The 23,099-nt window shown below is 50.7% G+C and overlaps 1 protein-coding gene across 1 annotated transcript in view; it reads right to left on the reverse strand.

The window, feature by feature from the left end:
- Nucleotides 1-23,099, reverse strand: part of NRXN3 (neurexin 3) — a 403,334-nt gene that overhangs the window by 190,706 nt on the left and 189,529 nt on the right. Inside the window, 1 exon segment of the mRNA XM_075614646.1 lies at nt 19,142-19,261. Coding sequence (XP_075470761.1) covers nt 19,142-19,261 — 120 coding nt within the window.

A 23,099-nucleotide genomic window follows, 5' to 3' on the forward strand; every position in this document is an offset into this window, starting at 1 on the left:
CGTGATTACATGTAGAATAGGAGGAGTTATAGGGAGTAATAGGAGGAGTTATAGGGAGGGGGTATATGAACCTATAGGAGGAGTTATTTGACAAACATTAAAAGGAGATGTATCCAATTCTGCATGTCATCCTTTTCTGTCTTCACCCTCAAGTCCCCTCTCTGGATAATACACTGAATATTTGTCACGCGTCAGATAATGAGGAATACACTGTTACATTGGAATAGTTTAAGCGTGTTGTGTGCTGAAGCAGAATGCGGTGCCTGCGAGATACCCCCGGGGGTCCTGAAGCTGGGACAGGATGCCAGGCTGCGTGGGACACTCACAGCATTTAACCTGTCTTGTGGTTTCAGTGATGGGAACAGAGAGACAATGGCAGGGATCCTACTGTACTGTATGTGCAAGCCAGGCGCAGCCTCCGAGAGTGAGGGACCAGAGGGGGACGGTAACCTTTCAACTGAGGATGCTGTGCATTAGCATAGTGTGGCAGAGCTGAGGGTGCTGTGCATTAGCATAGTGTGGCAGTGCTGAGGATGCTGTGCATTAGCATAGTGTGGCAGAGCTGAGGATGCTGTGCATTAGCATAGTGTGGCAGAGCTGAGGATGCTGTGCATTAGCATAGTGTGGCAGAGCTGAGGGTGCTGTGCATTAGCATAGTGTGGCAGAGCTGAGGATGCTGTGCATTAGCATAGTGTGGCAGCGCTGAGGGTGCTGTGCATTAGCATAGTGTGGCAGCGCTGAGGATGCTGTGCATTAGCATAGTGTGGCAGCGCTGAGGATGCTGTGCATTAGCATAGTGTGGCAGTGCTGAGGATACTGTGCATTAGCATAGTGTGGCAGCGCTGAGGATGCTGTGCATTAGCATAGTGTGGCAGCGCTGAGGATAATGTGCATTAGCATAGTGTGACAGTGCTGAGGATGCTGTGCATTAGCATAGTGTGGCAGCGCTGAGGATGCTGTGCATTAGCATAGTGTGGCAGCGCTGAGGATACTGTGCATTAGCATAGTGTGACAGCGCTGAGGATGCTGTGCATTAGCATAGTGTGGCAGCGCTGAGGATGCTGTGCATTAGCATAGTGTGACAGTGCTGAGGATGCTGTGCATTAGCATAGTGTGGCAGCGCTGAGGATGCTGTGCATTAGCATAGTGTGGCAGCGCTGAGGGCGCTGTGCATTAGCATAGTGTGGCAGCGCTGAGGGTGCTGTGCATTAGCATAGTGTGGCAGCGCTGAGGGTGCTGTGCATTAGCATAGTGTAGCAGAGCTGAGGATGCTGTGCATTAGCATAGTGTGGCAGCGCTGAGGATGCTGTGCATTAGCATAGTGTGGCAGCGCTGAGGGTGCTGTGCATTAGCATGGTGTGGCAGCGCTGAGGATGCTGTGCATTAGCATAGTGTGGCAGCGCTGAGGATGCTGTGCATTAGCATAGTGTGGCAGCGCTGAGGATACTGTGCATTAGCATAGTGTAGTAGTGCTGAGGATGCTGTGCATTAGCATAGTGTGGCAGCGCTGAGGGTGCTGTGCATTAGCATAGTGTGGCAGCGCTGAGGACGCTGTGCATTAGCATAGTGTGGCAGCGCTGAGGATGCTGTGCATTAGCATAGTGTGGCAGTGCTGAGGATGCTGTGCATTAGCATAGTGTGGCAGTGCTGAGGATGCTGTGCATTAGCATAGTGTAGCAGAGCTGAGGATGCTGTGCATTAGCATTGTGTGGCAGCGCTGAGGATACTGTGCATTAGCATAGTGTGGCAGCGCTGAGGATGCTGTGCATTAGCATAGTGTGGCAGTGCTGAGGATGCTGTGCATTAGCATTGTGTGGCAGCGCTGAGGATACTGTGCATTAGCATAGTGTGGCAGCGCTGAGGGTGCTGTGCATTAGCATAGTGTGGCAGTACTGTGCATTAGCATAGTGTGGCAGCGCTGAGGACGCTGTGCATTAGCATGGTGTGGCAGCGCTGAGGGTGCTGTGCATTAGCATAGTGTGGCAGTGCTGAGGATGCTGTGCATTAGCATAGTGTGGCAGTACTGAGGACGCTGTGCATTAGCATAGTGTATTAGTACCGAGGATGCTGTGCATTAGCATAGTGTGGCAGCGCTGAGGATACTGTGCATTAGCATAGTGTGGTAGTGCTGAGGATGCTGTGCATTAGCATAGTGTGGCAGCGCTGAGGATGCTGTGCATTAGCATAGTGTGGCAGCGCTGAGGATAATGTGCATTAGCATAGTGTGACAGTGCTGAGGATGCTGTGCATTAGCATAGTGTGGCAGCGCTGAGGATGCTGTGCATTAGCATAGTGTGGCAGTGCTGAGGATGCTGTGCATTAGCATAGTGTGGCAGCGCTGAGGATGCTGTGCATTAGCATAGTGTGGCAGCGCTGAGGGCGCTGTGCATTAGCATAGTGTGGCAGCGCTGAGGGTGCTGTGCATTAGCATAGTGTGGCAGCGCTGAGGGTGCTGTGCATTAGCATAGTGTAGCAGAGCTGAGGATGCTGTGCATTAGCATAGTGTGGCAGCGCTGAGGATGCTGTGCATTAGCATAGTGTGGCAGCGCTGAGGGTGCTGTGCATTAGCATGGTGTGGCAGCGCTGAGGATGCTGTGCATTAGCATAGTGTGGCAGCGCTGAGGATGCTGTGCATTAGCATAGTGTGGCAGCGCTGAGGATGCTGTGCATTAGCATAGTGTAGTAGTGCTGAGGATGCTGTGCATTAGCATAGTGTGGCAGCGCTGAGGGTGCTGTGCATTAGCATAGTGTGGCAGCGCTGAGGACGCTGTGCATTAGCATAGTGTGGCAGCGCTGAGGATGCTGTGCATTAGCATAGTGTGGCAGCGCTGAGGATGCTGTGCATTAGCATAGTGTGGCAGTGCTGAGGATGCTGTGCATTAGCATAGTGTAGCAGAGCTGAGGATGCTGTGCATTAGCATTGTGTGGCAGCGCTGAGGATACTGTGCATTAGCATAGTGTGGCAGCGCTGAGGATGCTGTGCATTAGCATAGTGTGGCAGTGCTGAGGATGCTGTGCATTAGCATAGTGTAGCAGAGCTGAGGATGCTGTGCATTAGCATTGTGTGGCAGCGCTGAGGATACTGTGCATTAGCATAGTGTGGCAGCGCTGAGGGTGCTGTGCATTAGCATAGTGTGGCAGTACTGTGCATTAGCATAGTGTGGCAGCGCTGAGGACGCTGTGCATTAGCATGGTGTGGCAGCGCTGAGGGTGCTGTGCATTAGCATAGTGTGGCAGTGCTGAGGATGCTGTGCATTAGCATAGTGTGGCAGTACTGAGGACGCTGTGCATTAGCATAGTGTATTAGTACCGAGGATGCTGTGCATTAGCATAGTGTGGCAGCGCTGAGGATGCTGTGCATTAGCATAGTGTGGTAGTGCTGAGGATGCTGTGCATTAGCATAGTGTGGCAGCGCTGAGGATGCTGTGCATTAGCATAGTGTGGCAGCGCTGAGGATGCTGTGCATTAGCATAGTGTGGCAGCGCTGAGGATGCTGTGCATTAGCATAGTGTGGCAGCGCTGAGGATGCTGTGCATTAGCATAGTGTGGCAGCGCTGAGGATGCTGTGCATTAGCATAGTGTGGCAGCGCTGAGGGTGCTGTGCATTAGCATAGTGTGGCAGCGCTGAGGGTGCTGTGCATTAGCATAGTGTGGAAGCGCTGAGGATGCTGTGCATTAGCATAGTGTGGCAGCGCTGAGGGTGCTGTGCATTAGCATTGTGTAGTAGTGCTGAGGATACTGTGCATTAGCATAGTCTGGCAGCGCTGAGGATACTGTGCATTAGCATAGTGTCGCAGTACTGAGGATACTGTGCATTAGCATAGTGTGGCAGTACTGAGGATGCTGTGCATTAGCATAGTGTATTAGTACTGAGGATGCTGTGCATTAGCATAGTGTATTAGTACTGAGGATGCTGTGCATTAGCATAGTGTGGCAGTACTGAGGATGCTGTGAATTAGCATAGTGTGGCAGCGCTGAGGGCACTGTGCATTAGCATAGTGTGGCAGCGCTGAGTATGCTGTGCATTAGCATAGTGTGGCAGAGCTGAGGATGCTGTGCATTAGCATGGTGTGGCAGTACTGAGGATACTGTGCATTAGCATAGTGTGGTAGCGCTGAGGGTGCTGTGCATTATCATAGTGTGGCAGCGCTGAGGATGCTGTGCATTAGCATAGTGTGGCAGCGCTGAGGATACTGTGCATTAGCATAGTGTGGCAGCGCTGAGAATGCTGTGCATTAGCATTGTGTGGCAGCGCTGAGGATACTGTGCATTAGCATAGTGTGGCAGTGCTGAGGGTGCTGTGCATTAGCATAGTGTGGCAGAGCTGAGGGTGCTGTGCATTAGCATAGTGTGGCAGCGCTGAGGATGCTGTGCATTAGCATAGTGTGGCAGCGCTGAGGATGCTGTGCATTAGCATAGTGTGGCAGTGCTGAGGGTGCTGTGCATTAGCATAGTGTGGCAGAGCTGAGGGTGCTGTGCATTAGCATAGTGTGGCAGCGCTGAGGATGCTGTGCATTAGCATAGTGTGGCAGAGCTGAGGGTGCTGTGCATTAGCATAGTGTGGCAGTGCTGAGGATGCTGTGCATTAGCATAGTGTGGCAGCGCTGAGGATGCTGTGCATTAGCATAGTGTGGCAGTGCTGAGGATGCTGTGCATTAGCATAGTGTGGCAGCGCTGAGGATACTGTGCATTAGCATAGTGTGGCAGCGCTGAGGATGCTGTGCATTAGCATAGTGTGGCAGCGCTGAGGATAATGTGCATTAGCATAGTGTGGCAGCGCTGAGGGTGTGTGCATTAGCATAGTGTGGCAGCGCTGAGGGTGTGTGCATTAGCATAGTGTGGCAGCGCTGAGGGTGCTGTGCATTAGCATAGTGTGGCAGCGCTGAGGGTGCTGTGCATTAGCATAGTGTGGCAGCGCTGAGGGTGTGTGCATTAGCATAGTGTGGCAGCGCTGAGGGTGTGTGCATTAGCATAGTGTGGCAGCGCTGAGGGTGCTGTGCATTAGCATAGTGTGGCAGCGCTGAGGGTGCTGTGCATTAGCATAGTGTGGCAGCGCTGAGCTGGGTTACTCCTGCAGGCTCCGAGTAGCCGCTCTGTGAGACAACGGAAACATATAATCTCCAAGCTGTTCCCTGCCCCACGTACACAACCCGACCCCCCAAGTGCAACAATCAGAGATTCATCCATTCCCTATGAGGGCTGCACGCCTTCATCAGGGCCACCCTGTTATCAGGGGCCACTCCACCGCCATCAGGGGCCACTCTGCCGCCATCAGGGGTTTAATACTACGAGAACACTACGAGTCCGGTTTCTATTACACATCAATTGGTCAAACAGCGGAGCAGCGAAGTGACAGTTACTCAGCAAACATACTCACACTGATAGAGCAAACACACAGTGTAACAGTGTGCGAGCCCGGAACCAGCCCGGAACCAGCCCGGAACCAGCCCGGAACCAGCCCGGAACCAGCCGGGGATAAAAAGCCACAAATTACTCAGAACAGCATTTCAGCTTTAGCTGGGCAACTGTACTACACCCCCACCCCCCTGGATAAACCAACCCCCCTCCACGGATAAACCACCCCCCCCCCCGAATACACCTCCCCCCCGGATAACCCCCCCCCAGATTTAGTTAATTATAGGAATGTCTCCCCCTCCGCTCCTTTGCTGTGTTTTGTCGCTTCTAGCAGCAAAGATGTGAAAGGACATGTCCTATGTCCGAGGAGCCCGATGGCAGATGAGGGATTAATAACAAATGTCCCCGGAGCGCGGGGGGGTCGCGTCCGTCACAAATAAGAAGCCACAATGTCAAAAATCGAAGGAAAAAATTATTTGCACATTAACATTCGACGTGCAAGGGTCACACGGCCCCTTATATACTATTACTGCCCCTTATATACTATTACTGCCCCTTATATACTATTACTGCCCCTTATATACTATTACTGCTCCTTATATACTATTCCTGCCCCATACATACTATTACTGCTCCTTATATACTATTCCTGCCCCATACATACTATTACTACCCCTTATATACTATTACTACCCCTTATATACTATTACTGCTCCTTATATACTATTCCTGCCCTTTACTGCCCCTTATATACCATTACTGCCCTATACATACTATTACTGCTCCTTATATACTATTCCTGCCCCTTATATACTACTAGCTGAGAACCGGCGTTGCCCGGGAGTCACACTGTCCCCCCCCACACACACACACTGTCCCCCCTCCCCCACACACTGTCCCCCACTCCCCCACACACACACACTGTCCCCCCCTCCCCCACACACACACACTGTCCCCCCCCTCCCCCACACACACACACTGCCCCCCCTCCCCCACACACACTGTCCCCCCCTCCCCCACACACACTGTCCCCCCCTCACCCACACACACACTGTCCCCCCTCCCACACACTGTCCCCCCTCCCACACACACTGTCCCCCCTCCCACACACACTGTCTCCCCCCCACACACACACTGTCCCCCCCCACACACACACTGTCCCCCCCACACACACACTGTCCCTCCCTCCCCCACACACACACTGTCCCTCCCCCACACACACACTGTCCCTCCCCCACACACACTCTGTCCCTCCCTCCCCCCCCCCCCCACACACACACACGGTGCCCCACACACACTGTCCCCCCCTCTCCCCCCCACACACTGTCCCCCCCCACACACACGCACACACTGTTCCCCCCTCACACACACTGTCCCCCCTCCCCCACACACTGCCCCCCCCTCGCACACACACACACTGCCCCCCCTCCCCCCCACACACACTGTCTCCTCCCTCCCCCCACACACACTGTCCCCCCCTCCCCCACACACACACTGTCCACCCCTCCCCCACACACACTGTCCCCTCCTCCCCCCCACACACACGGTGTCCCACACACACTGTCCCCCCCTCTCCCCACGCACACACAAAGCCCCCTCACCTCTGCCAGGACTCACAGCACCGCTCCTCTCTCCCGCGCTCCTCCGATTGTCGCGCGCATTGCCCTTCTCTGCTCTCCCTCCTCCCGTCCGGGGAGCGCTGCGCACGCGCCCCCTCTCTGCACCTGTGAGCGCGAGCCGCCGGGAAACGTGCAGCAGGGAAGGTGCAGGGCCTGTCCAGCTGAGGGGGAGAGTGACGGCCACCAGGAGGGGGGAAGGTGCGGGGCCTGTCCGGGGGGGGGGAGGTGAGCTGCGGTCCGTGTGACGGGGGAGAGTGACGGCCACCGGGAGGGGGGGAAGGTGCGGGGCCTGTCCGGCTGAGGGGGGAGAGTGACGGCCACCGGGAGGGGGGGAAGGTGCTGGGCCTGTCCGGCTGAGGGGGGAGAGTGACGGCCACCGGGAGCAGGGAAGGTGCGGGGCCTGTCCGGCTGAGGGGGGAGAGTGACGGCCACCGGGAGGGGGGAAGGTGCGGGGCCTGTCCGGGGGGGGGGAAGGTGAGCTGCGGTCCGGGTGATGGGGGAGAGTGACGGCCACCGGGAGGGGGGAAGGTGAGCTGCAAGGGGGCCTGAAGCAGTGGTGTGAGTGTGTGAGGCCAATGAGAGGTGTGCGGGGGTTGGCCAAGGGGGCCTGAAGCAGTGGTGTGAGTGTGTGAGGCCAATGAGAGGTGTGCGGGGGCGGGCGGGCCAAGGGACCAATAAGATTGCCGCTAGGGACAGGGAACACACCAGGGAAACATACATATATACAATGCTTTCAGAAATATATAGTAAGATTACTGCCCCATACATACTATTACTGCTCCTTATATACTATCACTGCCCCTTACTGCCCCTTCTATACTATAACTGCCCCTTAGATACTATAACTGCCCTTTACTGCCCCTTATATACTATTACTGCCCCTTATACACTATTACTGCCCCATACATACTATTACTGCCCTTACATACAGTTACGCCCCTTATATACTATTACTGCCCCTTATATACTATTACTGCCCCATACATACTATTACTGCCCCTTACATACTATTACTGCCCCTTACATACTATTACTGCCCTTACATACTATTACTGCCCTTACATACTATTACTGCCCCTTACATACTATTACTGCCCCTTACATACTATTACTGCCGAAGCTGTTACATTTGGGTGAAATCAGCAAAATTCTGCGCAAAGTGATCTTCAGCAAAAATGTAATGGAAACGCTAAATGTAACCCCTTCAGCGCCAAGAGGTCCTGCTACCTCCGTGGCCATGCAAAACCCCCGCCCGCCCCCCCCCTCTCTCTTCTTGCAGGTGTGGCCTTGTAGGGGTTAAGACAGGAGTGGCCAACTTCAGCCCTCAAGCGCTACCAACAGGTCAGGTTTTCAGGATATCCCAGCTTCAGCACAGGTGGCTCAATCAGGGGCTCAGTCTGAGCCCCTGATTGAGCCACCTGTGCTGAAGCAGGGATATCCTGAAAACCTGACTTGGGGGTGGCCCTTGAGGACCGGCATTGACCGCCCCTGGGTTAAGAGAACAGATCAGCCCGGCGTATCATGAAAAGCAGCCACCGCGACGATCTGTATCTCTCTCTCAGCTGAATGGAGATTAAAGTTACGGAGCGGAATTATTTTGGCCTTTGCCACTAGGAATCGTTTAATAGCACGAGGGCCATTCAGTGCCGTTCAATTACCGCCCTCCTCTCCCACCAATAACACTTGGAGACTTCGGAGTTCTCCGGGGGTCAACGCCATTAAGAGGATGCAAGCGCCTGGTACAGACAGCTTCTCCGTGACCCTTTAGCTCACAGCTTTGGCTCGGCTCAGCGAGAGCTTGTTAGGAAGGGAAATTAATTATCTCACTCGGAAAGAGCCGGAGCCTGGAAGTAACGATTACCAGGATCCGCGTGCTGCTCCCACATGGACTTCTATTCAATGTTCAAGCTGCAGTCCCATTTAAGATGAACAATATGCATTCAAATCCTCAGATAATGCGTTCCAGAGAAATATTGCGGTATGTTGTGACTCTTGGAAACGGACACAGTTGTATTCTGTAAGAGTGGGGTTCTCACTGCATCATTGGAATCATCGCAGCAATGAGTCACTGACCTCTCATAAAGTGTGTGCTCTTATACAGCTGGGCTGTTTTTAGGGAGATAAATAATATATATATATTATTTAAGTTATGGTGGGTGAAAAAGTGACTAAAAACCCTCCACCGTATAGCATATAAAAATATTACAGCATATACAAATATTACTTGTGAGCACAATCACATGTCTTAGATAGGTCTGCAACCCTGCTTTTCACCATTATCACCTAGTATGCAGTGCTTCCACTGCAGCAAGGGATTCTGGGAAATGACATGCAAATGAGCACACAGTGCCATCTTTTGTCTCAAGACCACATTACATGGTTAAACCCTTACATGCGTTAAACACAGCTAGCCTGGGATGAGATGCAAAATGGGTATTTCAAATAAACCCCTGTGATGGCGAAGGGGCCTGCGCTAAAGGACGTGCTAGGGACCCCTCTGGCAGGAAAGTGGTTACGTTGGTGTACAAGTTCTTAACGGGCGTTACAAGACCTTCTCTGCCACTCAATGTTCCCTCATTTAGTATCAGTTTACTGCAGGCTTTTTAACCTCTTTTTTGCTCAGGAACCAGATAATTATATTGGGAAATTCTGCAGAACCCCAACCCTCTCTAATAGCGCGTCTGAGATCAGATGCATGGTAAGGAACCCCAATCCTCTCTAATAGCGCGGCTGAGATCAGATGCATGGTAAGGAACCCCAACCCTCTCTAATAGCGCGTCTGAGATCAGATGCATTGTAAGGAACCCCAACCCTCTCTAATAGCGTGACTGAGATAAGATGCATTGTAAGGAACCCCAACCCTCTCTAATAGCGTGCCTGAGATCAGATGCATTGTAAGGAACCCCCCAACTATCTCTAATAGCGTGTCTAAGATCAGATGCATTGTAAGGAACCCCAACGCTCTCTAATAGCGCGTCTGAGATCAGATGCATTGTAAGGAACCCCGACCCTCTCTAATAGCGTGTCTGAGATCAGATGCATTGTAAGGAACCCCAACCCTCTCTAATAGCGCGTCTGAGATCAGATGCATTGTAAGGAACCCCGACCCTCTCTAATAGCGCGTCTGAGATCAGATGCATTGTAAGGAACCCCGACCCTCTCTAATAGCGCGACTGAGATCAGATGCATGGTAAGGAACCCCAACCCTCTCTAATAGTGCGCCTGAGATCAGAGGCATTTTAAGGAACCCCAACCCTCTCTAATAGCGCGTCTGCGATCAGATGCATTGTAAGGAACCCCAACCCTCTCTAATAGCGCGTCTGAGATCAGATGCATTGTAAGGAACCCCAACCCTCTCTAATAGCGCGTCTGAGATCAGATGCATTGTAAGGAACCCCAACCCTCTCTAATAGCGCGTCTGAGATCAGATGCATTGTAAATTCTTCTGTATTTGGTACAATTTTCAAATTAACTGAACATTACAGGGGACCCTTTAGAGACGCCCGGGGAACCCCTGTTGAAAAATACTTGTTTACTGCAATAAGAACAATAACCAATATCCCCGAACACACTACGCATATACTGGAGATGTTGTTAGTGTTACTTCTTCACTTAGAAAAGGGGCGAGTTATACAAAATCCCAAAGGTTTCCAGATTTAAAGCCTCCCAAAAAATATATTTCTACCCGGAAGTTTCTCCAAAGTAAGACTCCGCGGGGAGGGAGGAGGAGGAGGAGGGGGGGAGGGAGGAGGAGGGGAGAGGGAGGAGGACAGGGGGGAAGAAGGGGGAAAGGGAGGAGGGGGGAAAGGGAGGAGGGGGGAAAGGAGGGAAGGGGGGTTTGCAGAACAAGAATTACTTTGAAATAAACCGTAGCAGTTGTAGTAACATTGCTGAGTGCTTTCGCATTATAGAAACGCCAGCATGTGTTGAAATGTGTCCTTATTTGTACATGTAAAACATGTGACAATGTATCATTGTACATTCTTACCTAAGCTGCAATCGTTTGGTACTTCTGTTATAAATGTATAGAAATCCTGATTATGTGACTTAGGCTGCATCCATAGAAGGACCAGCAGCGCTGAGGCGCGCGAACGCTCCGCGCTGAGCCCCGGCATCCTCAATCAGGATGTCTTGAGAGGGGGCTCCCGCGAGCGTCCGCAGGCGTGCTCAGGAGTTGGATTTTTCAGCCGACAGCCAAAGCTGTTATTCAGCGCGCTGTCGGCTGAAAACAACCAATCAGCGCGAAGCTGACGCCGTCACGTCACCGTGACGTTGACGTCAGTGCATCGCGGGCTATTGGCCCAGCGACGTCACTGCCCCTCCTCCCGATCGGGGACGCTGGCTCGCCTGCATGTGCATGAAATCGCTCATGCTTGATCAGGTGAGCATCAGCGTCCGCGCGGCTCAGCGCTGCTCCACCTTCTATGGACGCAGCCTTAAATAATGACTGCTTCAGTCAGTGTAACTCAGCAGCTACAATGTATCCTTATATTACTAAGGTAACATTATCTATTGTTACAGTTTGCAGCTCAAACTGCTGGGAACATTGGCAACAAATTATCACAAACAGGAAAGTGTTGCAAAGATCTTGCACTGCTGGGGAGGTGGGCTAAACCTGCTATAGAAATCACAGGATGCTCAGTGTATTAAAACTATTGCTCAGTGTATTAAAGTAGCTTTTAATCCTAATTAGAAGAGAAAAACATTTATTTGAGTTATTCCGAGAGATGCTGCGCATGCGACTTTGGGTTCCTGGAGCCTGAGTGGGTTAATGGAAATGCTGCCATATAAAGGCAGACTGAGTATGTCTGATATTATTCTATATTAACAGAAAGTGTGTGTGTTTGCTGGTGGTACCCGGCACCTCCGCATATCCTCATTCTGTTTTGGGGTGCTGAGGCTGCACAGTTTAGCCTGCCTGTTTTGGGGTTATCCCCCACACAGCTACCCCCCCCCCCTCTCCAAACCAGAAAGCTGTTTCCTTTTTAACCCCTGGTGATGCTGGAGCTGTGTTGCTGTCCCTTATAGCACTGAAGGGGTTAACCGCTATATCAGGGAGTACTCACTCCAGTCCTCAATGGCCACAAACAGGTCAGGTTTTCAGGATATCCCTGCTTCAGCACAGGATCAGTCTCTGCTTCAGCACAGGATCAGTCTCTGCTTCAGCACAGGTGGCTCAGTCGACTGATTGAGCCACCTGTGCTGAAGTAGGGATATCCTGAAAACCTGACCTGTTCGTGGCCACCGAGGACTGGACTTGGCCACGCCTGCTCTATATCTACAGGAGGCTAATTCCCCGTCTGGATGCCCCCTCTCCTGTCCCACAGCTGGGCACTTTTTCTTTGTAAACCCTTCAATTCCCTTCACAGAACTGAAAGGGTTAATGGGAGGTGCCCCTGCCCCCCTCCCCCACCCCCCATTAACGATCCCGCAGATGTTGACACTCGCTGCATTTATTTCCAGGACACAGACAGCGAGCGGTTTTCAAATGGTAAATGTTGATTTAAATTACTTTTTGTTTCGGAAGCCACCCCCTCCTGCACCCTCCCCCCCTCCTGCACCCTCCCCCCCTCCTGCCTTTCTGCCTCTCGGAAGGGAATACAAAGCTGAAGTAACCAAGAGAGAGGTAGTGGGTGCATGGATCTGACTGCCAGAGGGTGAGAAATACAGCAATAGATTAAAGTTGCAGCCGTTCTGAGACCATCAAACGCAAATTTGTGGGAGCTTAAAAAATGGCCACCACTGAGGTGTCCTGAAACTGCTTTAAAGCCTTACTTCCAGCAAGAGGAGCCGCAGAGCGCAGCCAGAGGAGCCGCAGAGCGCAGCCAGAGGAGCCGCAGAGCGCAGCCAGAGGAGACGCAGAGCGCAGCCAGAGGAGCCGCAGAGCGCAGCCAGAGGAGCCGCAGAGCGCAGCCAGAGGAGACGCAGAGCGCAGCCAGAGGAGCCGCAGAGCGCAGCCAGAGGAGCCGCAGAGCGCAGCCAGAGGAGCCGCAGAGCGCAGCCAGAGGAGCCGCAGAGCGCAGCCAGAGGAGCCGCAGAGCGCAGCCAGAGGAGACGCAGAGCGTAGCCAGAGGAGCCGCAGAGCGCAGCCAGAGGAGCCGCAGAGCGCAGCCAGAGGAGCCGCAGTGAGAGAAGGCGGTAGGGGTGGTTGTTTGGTTGAGTGCTTGGTTGGTTGGCCGGTTGCTTGCATGTGTGGGTGTTTGGTTGTGTGGTTAGATGGTTATGTGGTTGTGTGGGTGTTTGGTTGAGTGGGTGTTTGGTTGTGTGGTTAGGTGGGTGTTTGGTTGTGTGGTTAGGTGGGTGTTTGGTTGAGTGGGTGTTTGGTTGTGTGGGTGTTTGGTTGAGTGGGTGTTTGGTTGTGTGGTTGTGTGGGTGTTTGGTTGTGTAGTTAGATGGTTATGTGGTTGTGTGGGTGGGTGTTTGGTTGTGTAGTTAGATGGTTATGTGGTTGTGTGGGTGGGTGTTTGATTGTGTGGTTAGGTGGTTGTGTGGGTGTTTGGTTGAGTGGGTGTTTGGTTGTGTGGTTAGGTGGGTGTTTGGTTGTGTGGTTAGGTGGTTGTGTGGGTGTTTCGTTGAGTGGGTGTTTGGTTGTGTGGTTAGGTGGTTGTGTGGGTGTTTGGTTGTGTGGTTAGGTGGGTGTTTGGTTGTGTGGTTAGGTGTGGTTGTTACACATTCTAACATTTTCGTTGTGAGTTTGTACTCTGCCAGGAGCAGCACCAGCAGAGCAGGCTGTTCTCTCAGGGTCACAGCACCACTCAGTGGTAAGAATGGTGAACTGCAGCCACAACAGACACGGGAAGACAGCACAGCAGCACTAGGCTGGAAAATGACTTCAAGTGCAGAGTCTGTCCTTCCAACTGCAGGAGGACCCGGACACACAGCCACTCAAGTCTGTCTCACTAGTGACGTAGGAGTGACCTGCGAAGCTTCAGGCTGACATAAAGGAGTGAGAACAAGGAGCTGAAACCAGCACTACTACCTCAATGATAACAGAACCACACCTAAACCTATGAATACAGGTGCGCTCCCTGGAGTGATTGGACATTTATGACCAAAGAAAAAGCAAATCCCACAAGATTCACAGAAACTCCCTTATGGGGCACTCAGGGCGTGTGAAGAAAATACAAAATGTATTAAGTATGCAATTGATGGTTTAACAAACAAGACAAAAGTTATTATTACACTAAAAAACAAATAAGTGAACCGTCTCCAGAATGCTAATGTCAGAGCAGTAATAACAGCAGAAAGCTGTAGGGCAACCTGTTATATCACATAATAATCAGGTACCAAGTGACAGAAAAAGCACCTTTGGTAATACTAAAGGAACTAGAACCTCACAGTTATCCCTAAGATCCAGGGGAGGCCAAATCATGCCCTCTCCTGAAAAATGGGATACCTGCCCAGCCGGCTAAATAGACGGAAATATATATCTCAAAACAGAATGTATGTAGTTGCTCATGACTGAGTATCTGCAATTATAGACATTGTAAACCCTGGTCGAAATGAGTAAAGCAGGCATAGTTGCATATTGGTATACTTAGCAACAATCCTATTCCCCGGCAGAGTATGAAACACTGGGAGAGGATGATACATACTGCTGCAAAGAAAGGAGCTACTGTATACAGACTACTCCTGTAGATTTGCTGAATCTCCTTTAATGTGCATCATCCTCTCCCAGTCTTAGATACCGAAGAATAGGATTTGTTGCTAAGTATAGTGTGTGTGTACAATCGTACAGAGTTCAATTCCCATTGTCTCAGGAGATGGAAACGCTCTCCATGGTTCTGAATGTGACCATTAGTCTGGAGAGGACACCGCAATAATAAAAACTCACATACACGTATTTACTGTCACTAGTGCAGGGGTGGCCAACTCCAGTCTTCGAGAGCCACCAACAGGTCAGGTTTTCAGGATATCCCTGCTTCAGCACAGGTGGTTCAATCAGTACCTCAGGCAATGTGGATTGAGCCACCTGTGCTGAAGCAAGGATAACCTGAAAACTTGACCTGTTGGTAGCTATTGAGGACTGGAGTTGTCACCCCTGCATTAGTCCATCTGTTTGCTTCTGTTCTGTAAACCGCTCCTGTCCATCTTTCTGACATCACACACAATTCTTACCCTTCCCAGACCGGAACAGAGAAGAAAAAAATCAATGAACAAAAGAAATAATAAGGGACCTGGACTTCTCATCCAATGTGACCGGCACCAAAATCTCTTCATCCCATAAGTTGGGCACCTGATATAGACTGATATTCTCAGCATTCATCTAATAAATGAATGAAGGACAGTGACATATTTAATATGTTCATTGCAGATGAAGGAAACCCGGTCCAAAAAATTGTAAAAGTATTTTTAAATACTTTTTTCCCCCCATACTTTAATCATTGCCGTGGCAAACCAAATCTTTGAAGGGTATTTACAATCTTTATCTAATGTCTGATAGCACTGTAATGTGACGAGGTTGCTCGTCCATCCTCAACACTACAGGCGACCCAGGGTTTCTGCTTAGACCATTGCTTGTATGGTCATTGTGGAGCCAGACTGATACAAGGGCTGTTAGCTTGAATTCAGTGTTCCCGGAGAAAAAGCAAAACATATTCATTATAAGCAAGATGGAATCAGGTAAAAACTGTACATTAACGGGGGTTACATCTTCCTGGGAACGCCAATTACACTGTGAAGTGGTTTCTTGTTTTGATCTTTTACATGAAACTGCGCCTTTGAACACATTTTTGTACCTGGATAGATGTGCCCTGTGACATCTCTGTATCCGGAGATACTAGGACGTTCGAACATTTGTGGAATCTTGGGGTAAATTACAGGATTGCGCCTCGTCAAAATAAGTTATCAATTTGCCGTTAAGAAATAGGCATAAAATGCACGTTGCTTGTGAATTGGTAAAACTCTGACTCCGCGCGCAGAGTCGCTGTGCGTCTATAACACGTTTATTAAGTTAAAGATGGACGTGCAACCGTTTAATAACCCCCTTTCTTGCATTAGTGTCCAGTTTAGAATATATTCAACGGATGTCATTCCGGAAGGCATGTTAATAGTGAGCCTTCCCCAGGAGTGGCCAACTCCGGTCTCAAGGGTCACCAACAGGTCAGGTTTTCAGGATATCCCTGCTTCAGCACAAGTGGCTTAGTCAAAGCTGAGCCACTGATTGAGCCACTTGTGCTGAAGCAGGATAGCCTGAAAACCTGACCTGTTGGTGGCCCTTGAGGACTGGAGATGAGCACCCCTGCCCTAGACGGACCAGATGCAAATCATTCCAAACTATGGGAACATGTGAGTTTCGGTGCGGATATTGATGACCTGCGGCTGCTTTAGCGCTGTATAGTTGCACTGAACACCTTGCAGGAGAAGAAGGGAAAGGGTTTGTAGGGTGTGTTTGGGATTCCCGATAAAGAGGTACAGTATTAATGCAGAGGTGGCGATTTTACAGGAGCAAGATGATGAAAACGTGCGAATGTTACACACTCGCAATTGCTACGCAGTTGTGCACTTGAGAGAGTCAAGTGTGCAAATCTAGAAACCGCCTCATCATACTTTTAGAGCAGATGCTGACCCCTCTGTGGGGCCGAAATCTAAATCAAGTTATACACGGTAGAAATGTCGTAAGCCTTCGCCCTATATAAAGGGAGAGGTTTTATAAACAAGAGGAAGACAGAAGCGGGAAAGAGAAGGGGGGACAGAGAGGGAGGGGGAGAGAGGGGGAGAGAGAAAGGGGGACAGATTGGGAGTGGGAGAGAGGGGAGAGAAAGAGATATAAACAGGTCAGACAGAAGGACAGGAGAGAGAAAGATGGGAGAGAGATTGGGGGAGGAAGTTTTCTTTTCTGCAGTGGCTTAATTAAATATTATAAATAATTAAACTCCCTCCTGCAAGTGAATAATTAAGACCACAAACGACCTCTTGATATCTGGTGACCTTCTCTAACCATCCTCACCATCAGAGGGCCGTAAACCAGTGTCTGAGTAACCCTTCAGCTCCCGCAGAGCATGGCTCCTCCCTTCCTCTTATATATTGTAGGGTTAACCCTTTCACAAGAGATGTGAGGGAAGCAGAGGGGTCCCAGGCATGGGGAGCAGAGATGGGCGAATACACCCAAATCAGTTCCGCGGATTTTCTCGCATTCTCCATTTTGCGGTGTAAAATCCGCAGACAGATTTTGTCGATGGTAATCCGCGCAGATTCAACACAATCCGCGGTTTCCGCCTTCTTAAAAACCTGCCACACGCGTGTCGCCCTTTTTGAGATTAATCCGTGGAAATCCGGGGACCAAAAGGAACCGGCCGATCCAGATCTGCCCAAAAATGTGCCTCTTTCTAACGGGGAGTCACATCCAGGGGGGCTGCATGGCGAGTTATTGTCATTAAATAGAACAAGCAGTGCTTGAGAGACAGCCGTGCGTGAGAGACAGCCGTGCGTGAGAGACAGCCGTGCTTGAGAGACAGCCGTGCTTGAGAGACAGCCGTGCATGAGACAGATGTGCATGAGAGATAGCTGTACATGAGAGATAGCTGTGTGTGAGAGACAGCCGTGCTTGAGAGACAGATGTGCATGAGACAGCTGTGCATGAGAGACCGCTGTGCATGGGAGATAGCTGTGCATCCCAATACATCCCTGTAAAAACAAAGTGACGCCCCCAGCAGTCAGTGGACAGCTGCACTTACCTGAAAGCGCTTCTCCCGCGACGCTTCCACCGTCTGTACCATTGCGTCACTTACCGTGCTGAGTCAACTGATAAGAAACCCACAGTATGGGGGGGGCACCCGGATCCCCAGGGACAGACTAAGCCACTGCCAATGTAATCCCCCCCCTGCTGTGATTCACCCCCCCCATGTAATTCACCCCCCCTATGTAATTCATCCCCCCCAATGTAATTCACCCCCTGCTGTGATTTACCCCCCCCCCAATGTAATTCAACCCCCCAATGTAATTCCTCCCCCCAATGTAATTCAACCCCCCCAATGTATTTCAACCCCCCTATGTAATTCAACCCCCCAATGTAATTCCTCCCCCCAATGTAATTCAACCCCCCCAATGTAATTGAACCCCCCAATGTAATTCCTCCCCCCAATGTAATTCAACCCCCCAATGTAATTCAACCCCCCAATGTAATTCCTCCACCCCCAATGTAATTCCTCCCCCCCAATGTAATTCACCCCCTCCCCCTTCAAATGAATATCCTGCATTTCGTTTGTATCAAGGAATTAACCCTTTGATGTTTCCCAGAAGCCCGGTTATGCATCACAATAGAAATATTGCATTCATCCTAGGAAGCAAAGGGGTTAAAATATCTCGCTATTGACATAAACAGGACAGGGTGAGTCCATAGACAAACAATGTAAGGTAGACGTGGTATGTTTAATAATGACCCAGGTAAAAGAAGTGCCAGCTCTGGGGGCCACACGCAGGTCCCTCCTTTAGCAGGAAGAATCTTTGCATGAAGAAGGCCCCTCTGTGGCCCCTGGGAGCTAGCACTTTATTGGCCATTAAAAGGTGCCACTTCTACCCTACTTCTATTTGTTGATCTCTATATCACAGGGGCGGCCAACTCCAGTCCTCAAGGGCCATCAACAGGTCCGGGTTTCCAGATATCCCTGCTTCAGCACAGGTGGTTCAATCAGTGGCTCAGTCTTTGACTGAGCCACTGATTGAACCACCTGTGCTGAAGCAGGGATATCCGGAAACCCTGACATTTTAGAATCTCACAGAATACATACACCCTTCCAATCACATTATGGTATCAAATGATTTCAACTCAATGTAGGGGTACCCAGTTAGAAATTGGATTATGTGTTAGATGCGACATACACAACGTTTTATAGAACAGGTGTGTGATGATCATCCTCCCTAATATCTCGCAATGAAAGCAACAGGAAACACGCTAAGTATTAGAAGGGTGTACGGGGAACACCTCGCGTTATTTCCGGCTTCCAGAATAACACCGGTTTGTTATCCACATCTCCGCCAATGTCAACCGCGCTTCCCATTCCCGTTACTGAGCGACACAGATACATTGACACCGGAGGTCTGCCACACATACCATGGCGCTGCACAAGCATTCCACAGACCTCCGCTGAATGTATATCATAAAAGGAGCCTTCATTATACACCCCAGTTCCCTCTGACACACTGTCACACTGTCACACGGTACTCACGGTCGTTGCACTGTGTCCCAGAGAAGGATGTCATGGCGCAGTCGCAGGTGAAGCCCTCCCACTGCTGCATGCAGACCCCCTGATTAGCGCACGAGTCCTCTTGGCAGGTGGTGGTGGGACCTGGAATTCCAGGGGGGGGAGGGAGAGAAGTAGAGGAGAAGATGAGGACAGAAAGGAAGGTTATTCCTGGATCTCTCCACCAAAGTCCCCCAAACTGGTGGCATGCAACAGTGACACAGCTCAGGCATGCAGGGAGGAGGTGACACCAGCAGTGACATGCATGGACACGGTGATGGTCACCAATTCCGTTACACCCAGCTGGGCTTACTCAGCCCTTTGGGGACTAGGTAGGAAGCCTGTGGTGTAAGTGCCGTGCCCCTCGTATCATCTGTCCGGGAATAACTCGCAGATCAGGGAGTTCCGTTTATGCTCAAAAAACATAAAAATGACAGTAATATATCCCATTATGTTGCTCCATATAACTGCCTTCAATAACTAATCATATTGCTTTGAATAAGTGCTTCCTATAACTCTTCCCTAATTCTTCCTTTTGCCCCATATAACTGCTCCCTATAACTTCTATTATTCCATATAACCTCTTGCTACAGTATAACTCCTCCTTTTACCCCATATAACTGCCCCCTATAACTTCTCCTATTACCCCATATAACCGCTCCCTATAACTCCTCCTTTTACCCCATATAACTGCCCCCTATAACTCCTCCTATTACCCCATATAAGCGCTCCCTATAACTCTTATTACCTGATATAACCTCTCCTTATAACTCCTCCTATAACCCCATATACGCGCTCCCTATAACTCCTCCTATTACCCCATATAACTGCACCCTATAACTCCTCCTATTACCCCATATAACCTCTCCCTATAACTTCTCCTATTGCCCCATATAACTGCTCCCTATAACTCCTTGAAAAAGTGCCATAGGGGGCGTGAAACGCGTGGGAGCAGCGTTTCCAGTTTTTGTATATTTTATGTAGTTTAATAAACATTTTTTTTCTCTCCTTGCTGGTGAGTTTACATTTTTAAGGAGCTGCCGCCTCATCGATTCACCCGCTACTTTTCTGATACTAAACCTTTGAAGAGACGCTGTTGGAGTCAATGAGGTTCTACAAACAGCTGACCGGCATGTGAGCCCTATCAGCTGGGGGAGCAGCACGGTGGATGACCATGAGTACTTCATTACTCCACACCGGGCATACCAGAGACACGGGGATTAGAAGTAAGTTTGGACTTTCACTGAGGACTTCATTGTAACCACATCTGAGGGTTCTAACGGCCGTAATTATATATTCCCCATCTACGCGTTTCCTCCTGTCCTCCTGTGTATATGAATACACCCTCTCAACCTGACCTATGCTCCGTCTTTCATGCAAGTATATACTTACATTTGTATTTGACTTTTTGGTCCTGAGCTTATACTCCGTTTCTCTATACATTACCCCATATAACTGCTCCCTATAACTCCTCCCATTACCCCATATAACTGCTTCCTATAACTGCTCCTATTACCCCATATAACCTCTCCTTATAACTCCTCCCATTACCCCATGTAACCGCTCCCTATAACTCCTCCCATTACCCCATGTAACCGCTCCCTATAACTCCTCCTATTACCCTGTGTAACCGTTACCTATAACTCCTCCCATTACCCCATGTAACCGCTACCTATAACTCCTCCCATTACCCCATGTAACTGCTTCCTATAACTCCTGCCTTTACCCCATATAACCGCTCCCTATAACGCCTCCTATTACTCCATATAACCCCTCCCTATAACTCCTCCTATTACCCCATATAACCGCTCTCTACGGCTTCTCTTTTGGGTCACTGGGCCTATGAAAAAACAGAACTGACCCTTACATTAGGCTGATGATCCAAAAACGTTCAACGGCCTCTGGCACCAGACTGACTGCCACGATGCCCCTTGTGTCCTCCGGAGCAGAAGGAGCATTTGAATTATATTAACCCCTACACTGCTGCAAATGTCTAACATTTCAATGCACTTATGCATTGCGAGGCCCACCAGCATTGACTGGGTTAAATACAATGGGATCCCTACTGTATATGTTCTGCCAGCAGGGGGCATCTCGTGGGCATCTCGTGGTCACTGCCACAGGAAGGGCCTGATTGACTAAACGATGGTCAGCTATTTACAGCCCATTCATGTTACTTTCCATCCGCATTGTCCAGTTACACAAGGACACGATTCAGTGAGCGCTCCCACTCCTCCCTCCCCCTCATCTTCTCCCTCTCCTACTCCCCCTCACCTTCTCCCACTCCTCCCTCTCCCTCATCTTCTCCCGCTCCCCCTCACCTTCTCCCTCTCCCCCTCATCTTCTCCCACTCCCCCACATCTTCTCCCTCTCCGACTCCCCCTCACCTTCTCCCACTCCTCCCTCTCCCTCACCTTCTCCCTCTCCCCCTCATCTTCTCCCACTCCCCCACATCTTCTCCCTCTCCTACTCCCCCTCACCTTCTCCCACTCCTCCCTCTCCCTCATCTTCTCCCGCTCCCCCTCACCTTCTCCCTCTCCCCCTCATCTTCTCCCACTCCCCCACATCTTCTCCCGCTCCCACTCCCCCTCACCTTCTCCCACTCCTCCCTCTCCCTGATCTTCTCACGCTCCCCCTCACATTCTCCCACTCCCCCACATCTTCTCCCTCTCCCCTTCTCCCTTTCATGCTCCCCCGCATCTTCTTTCCCTCATCTTCTCCCTCTCCCACTCCCCCTCACCTTCTCCCACTCCTCCCTCATCTTCTCATACTCCCCAACACCTTCTCCCACTCCCCCTCATCTTCTCCCTTTCATGCTCCCCTCATCTTCTTTCCCTCATCTTCTCCCTCTCCCACTCCCCCACATCTTCTCCCTTTCACGCTCCCCTGCATCTTCTTTCCCTCATCTTCTCCCTCTCCTACACATGTTCTCTCTCTCCCACCCCACCCTCTCCCACCCCTCCCACTCGCTCATCTTCTCCCTTTCATGCTCCCCCTCATCCCTCTCCCACTCCCCCTCATCTTCTCCCACTTTCCCTCATCTTCTCCCTCTCCCACTCTCCCTCATCTTCTCCCACTCCTCCCTCTCCCTCATCTTCTCCCTTTCACGTTCCCTGCATCTTCTTTCCCTCATCTACTCCCTCTCCTACTCCCCCACATGTTCTCTCCCTCCCACTCCTCCCTCTCCCTCATCTTCTCCCTTTCTTGCTCCCCCTCATTATCTCTCTCCCACTCCCCCTCATCTTCTCCCACTCCCCCACCTTCTCACGCTCCCACTCCCCCATCATCTTTTCCCTCTCCCAATCCCCCTCATCTTCTCCTACTCCTCCCTCTCACATTCCCCCCTCACCTTCTCCCCCATCATCTTCTCCCACTCCTCCCGCTCTCATTCCCCCTCATCTTCTCCCTCTCCCACTTCTCCCTCTCCCACTTCTCCCTCTCCCACTTCTCCCTATCCCTCATCTGCTCCCTCTCCCACTTCTGCGCCCCTCTCATCTTTCCCCACTCTCACTCTTCCTTCTCCTACTCTGTCCCTCTCAACCTCTCCCCCTCCCTCTCTCATTGCCATTCCTTCTCACCTGCTCCCCCTTTTCCCTCTTCTCTCCCTCCACCCTCTCCCCCTTCTACCAGCCTCCGGAGAAAGATGGTGCCCTGGAATTTGATTGTAACCAGTCTCTTTGATTTGTCAAAAATTAAAACTGAATTTTGGTAAAGTAGGAAAACAAAAGATAGAGAATTTCTGCTTTATTCTGTGCTGCATATTTATATATTTATATTCTGGGGTCAATAAAAATATATATTTTATTCCGTTACTGAGCCTGAAAACATGCTATAGACTGATTTCTATTAGGCGTGCGATTGCTGTATTGTGAGGATACAGTGGGGCACGGGTACAGAGGGGTGCGGGTAGAGGTACAGGTACAGTGGGGCACAGGTACAGAGA

The sequence above is a fragment of the Ascaphus truei genome, chromosome 9, assembly GCF_040206685.1.
Source record: "Ascaphus truei isolate aAscTru1 chromosome 9, aAscTru1.hap1, whole genome shotgun sequence".
Lineage (NCBI taxonomy): Eukaryota > Metazoa > Chordata > Amphibia > Anura > Ascaphidae > Ascaphus > Ascaphus truei.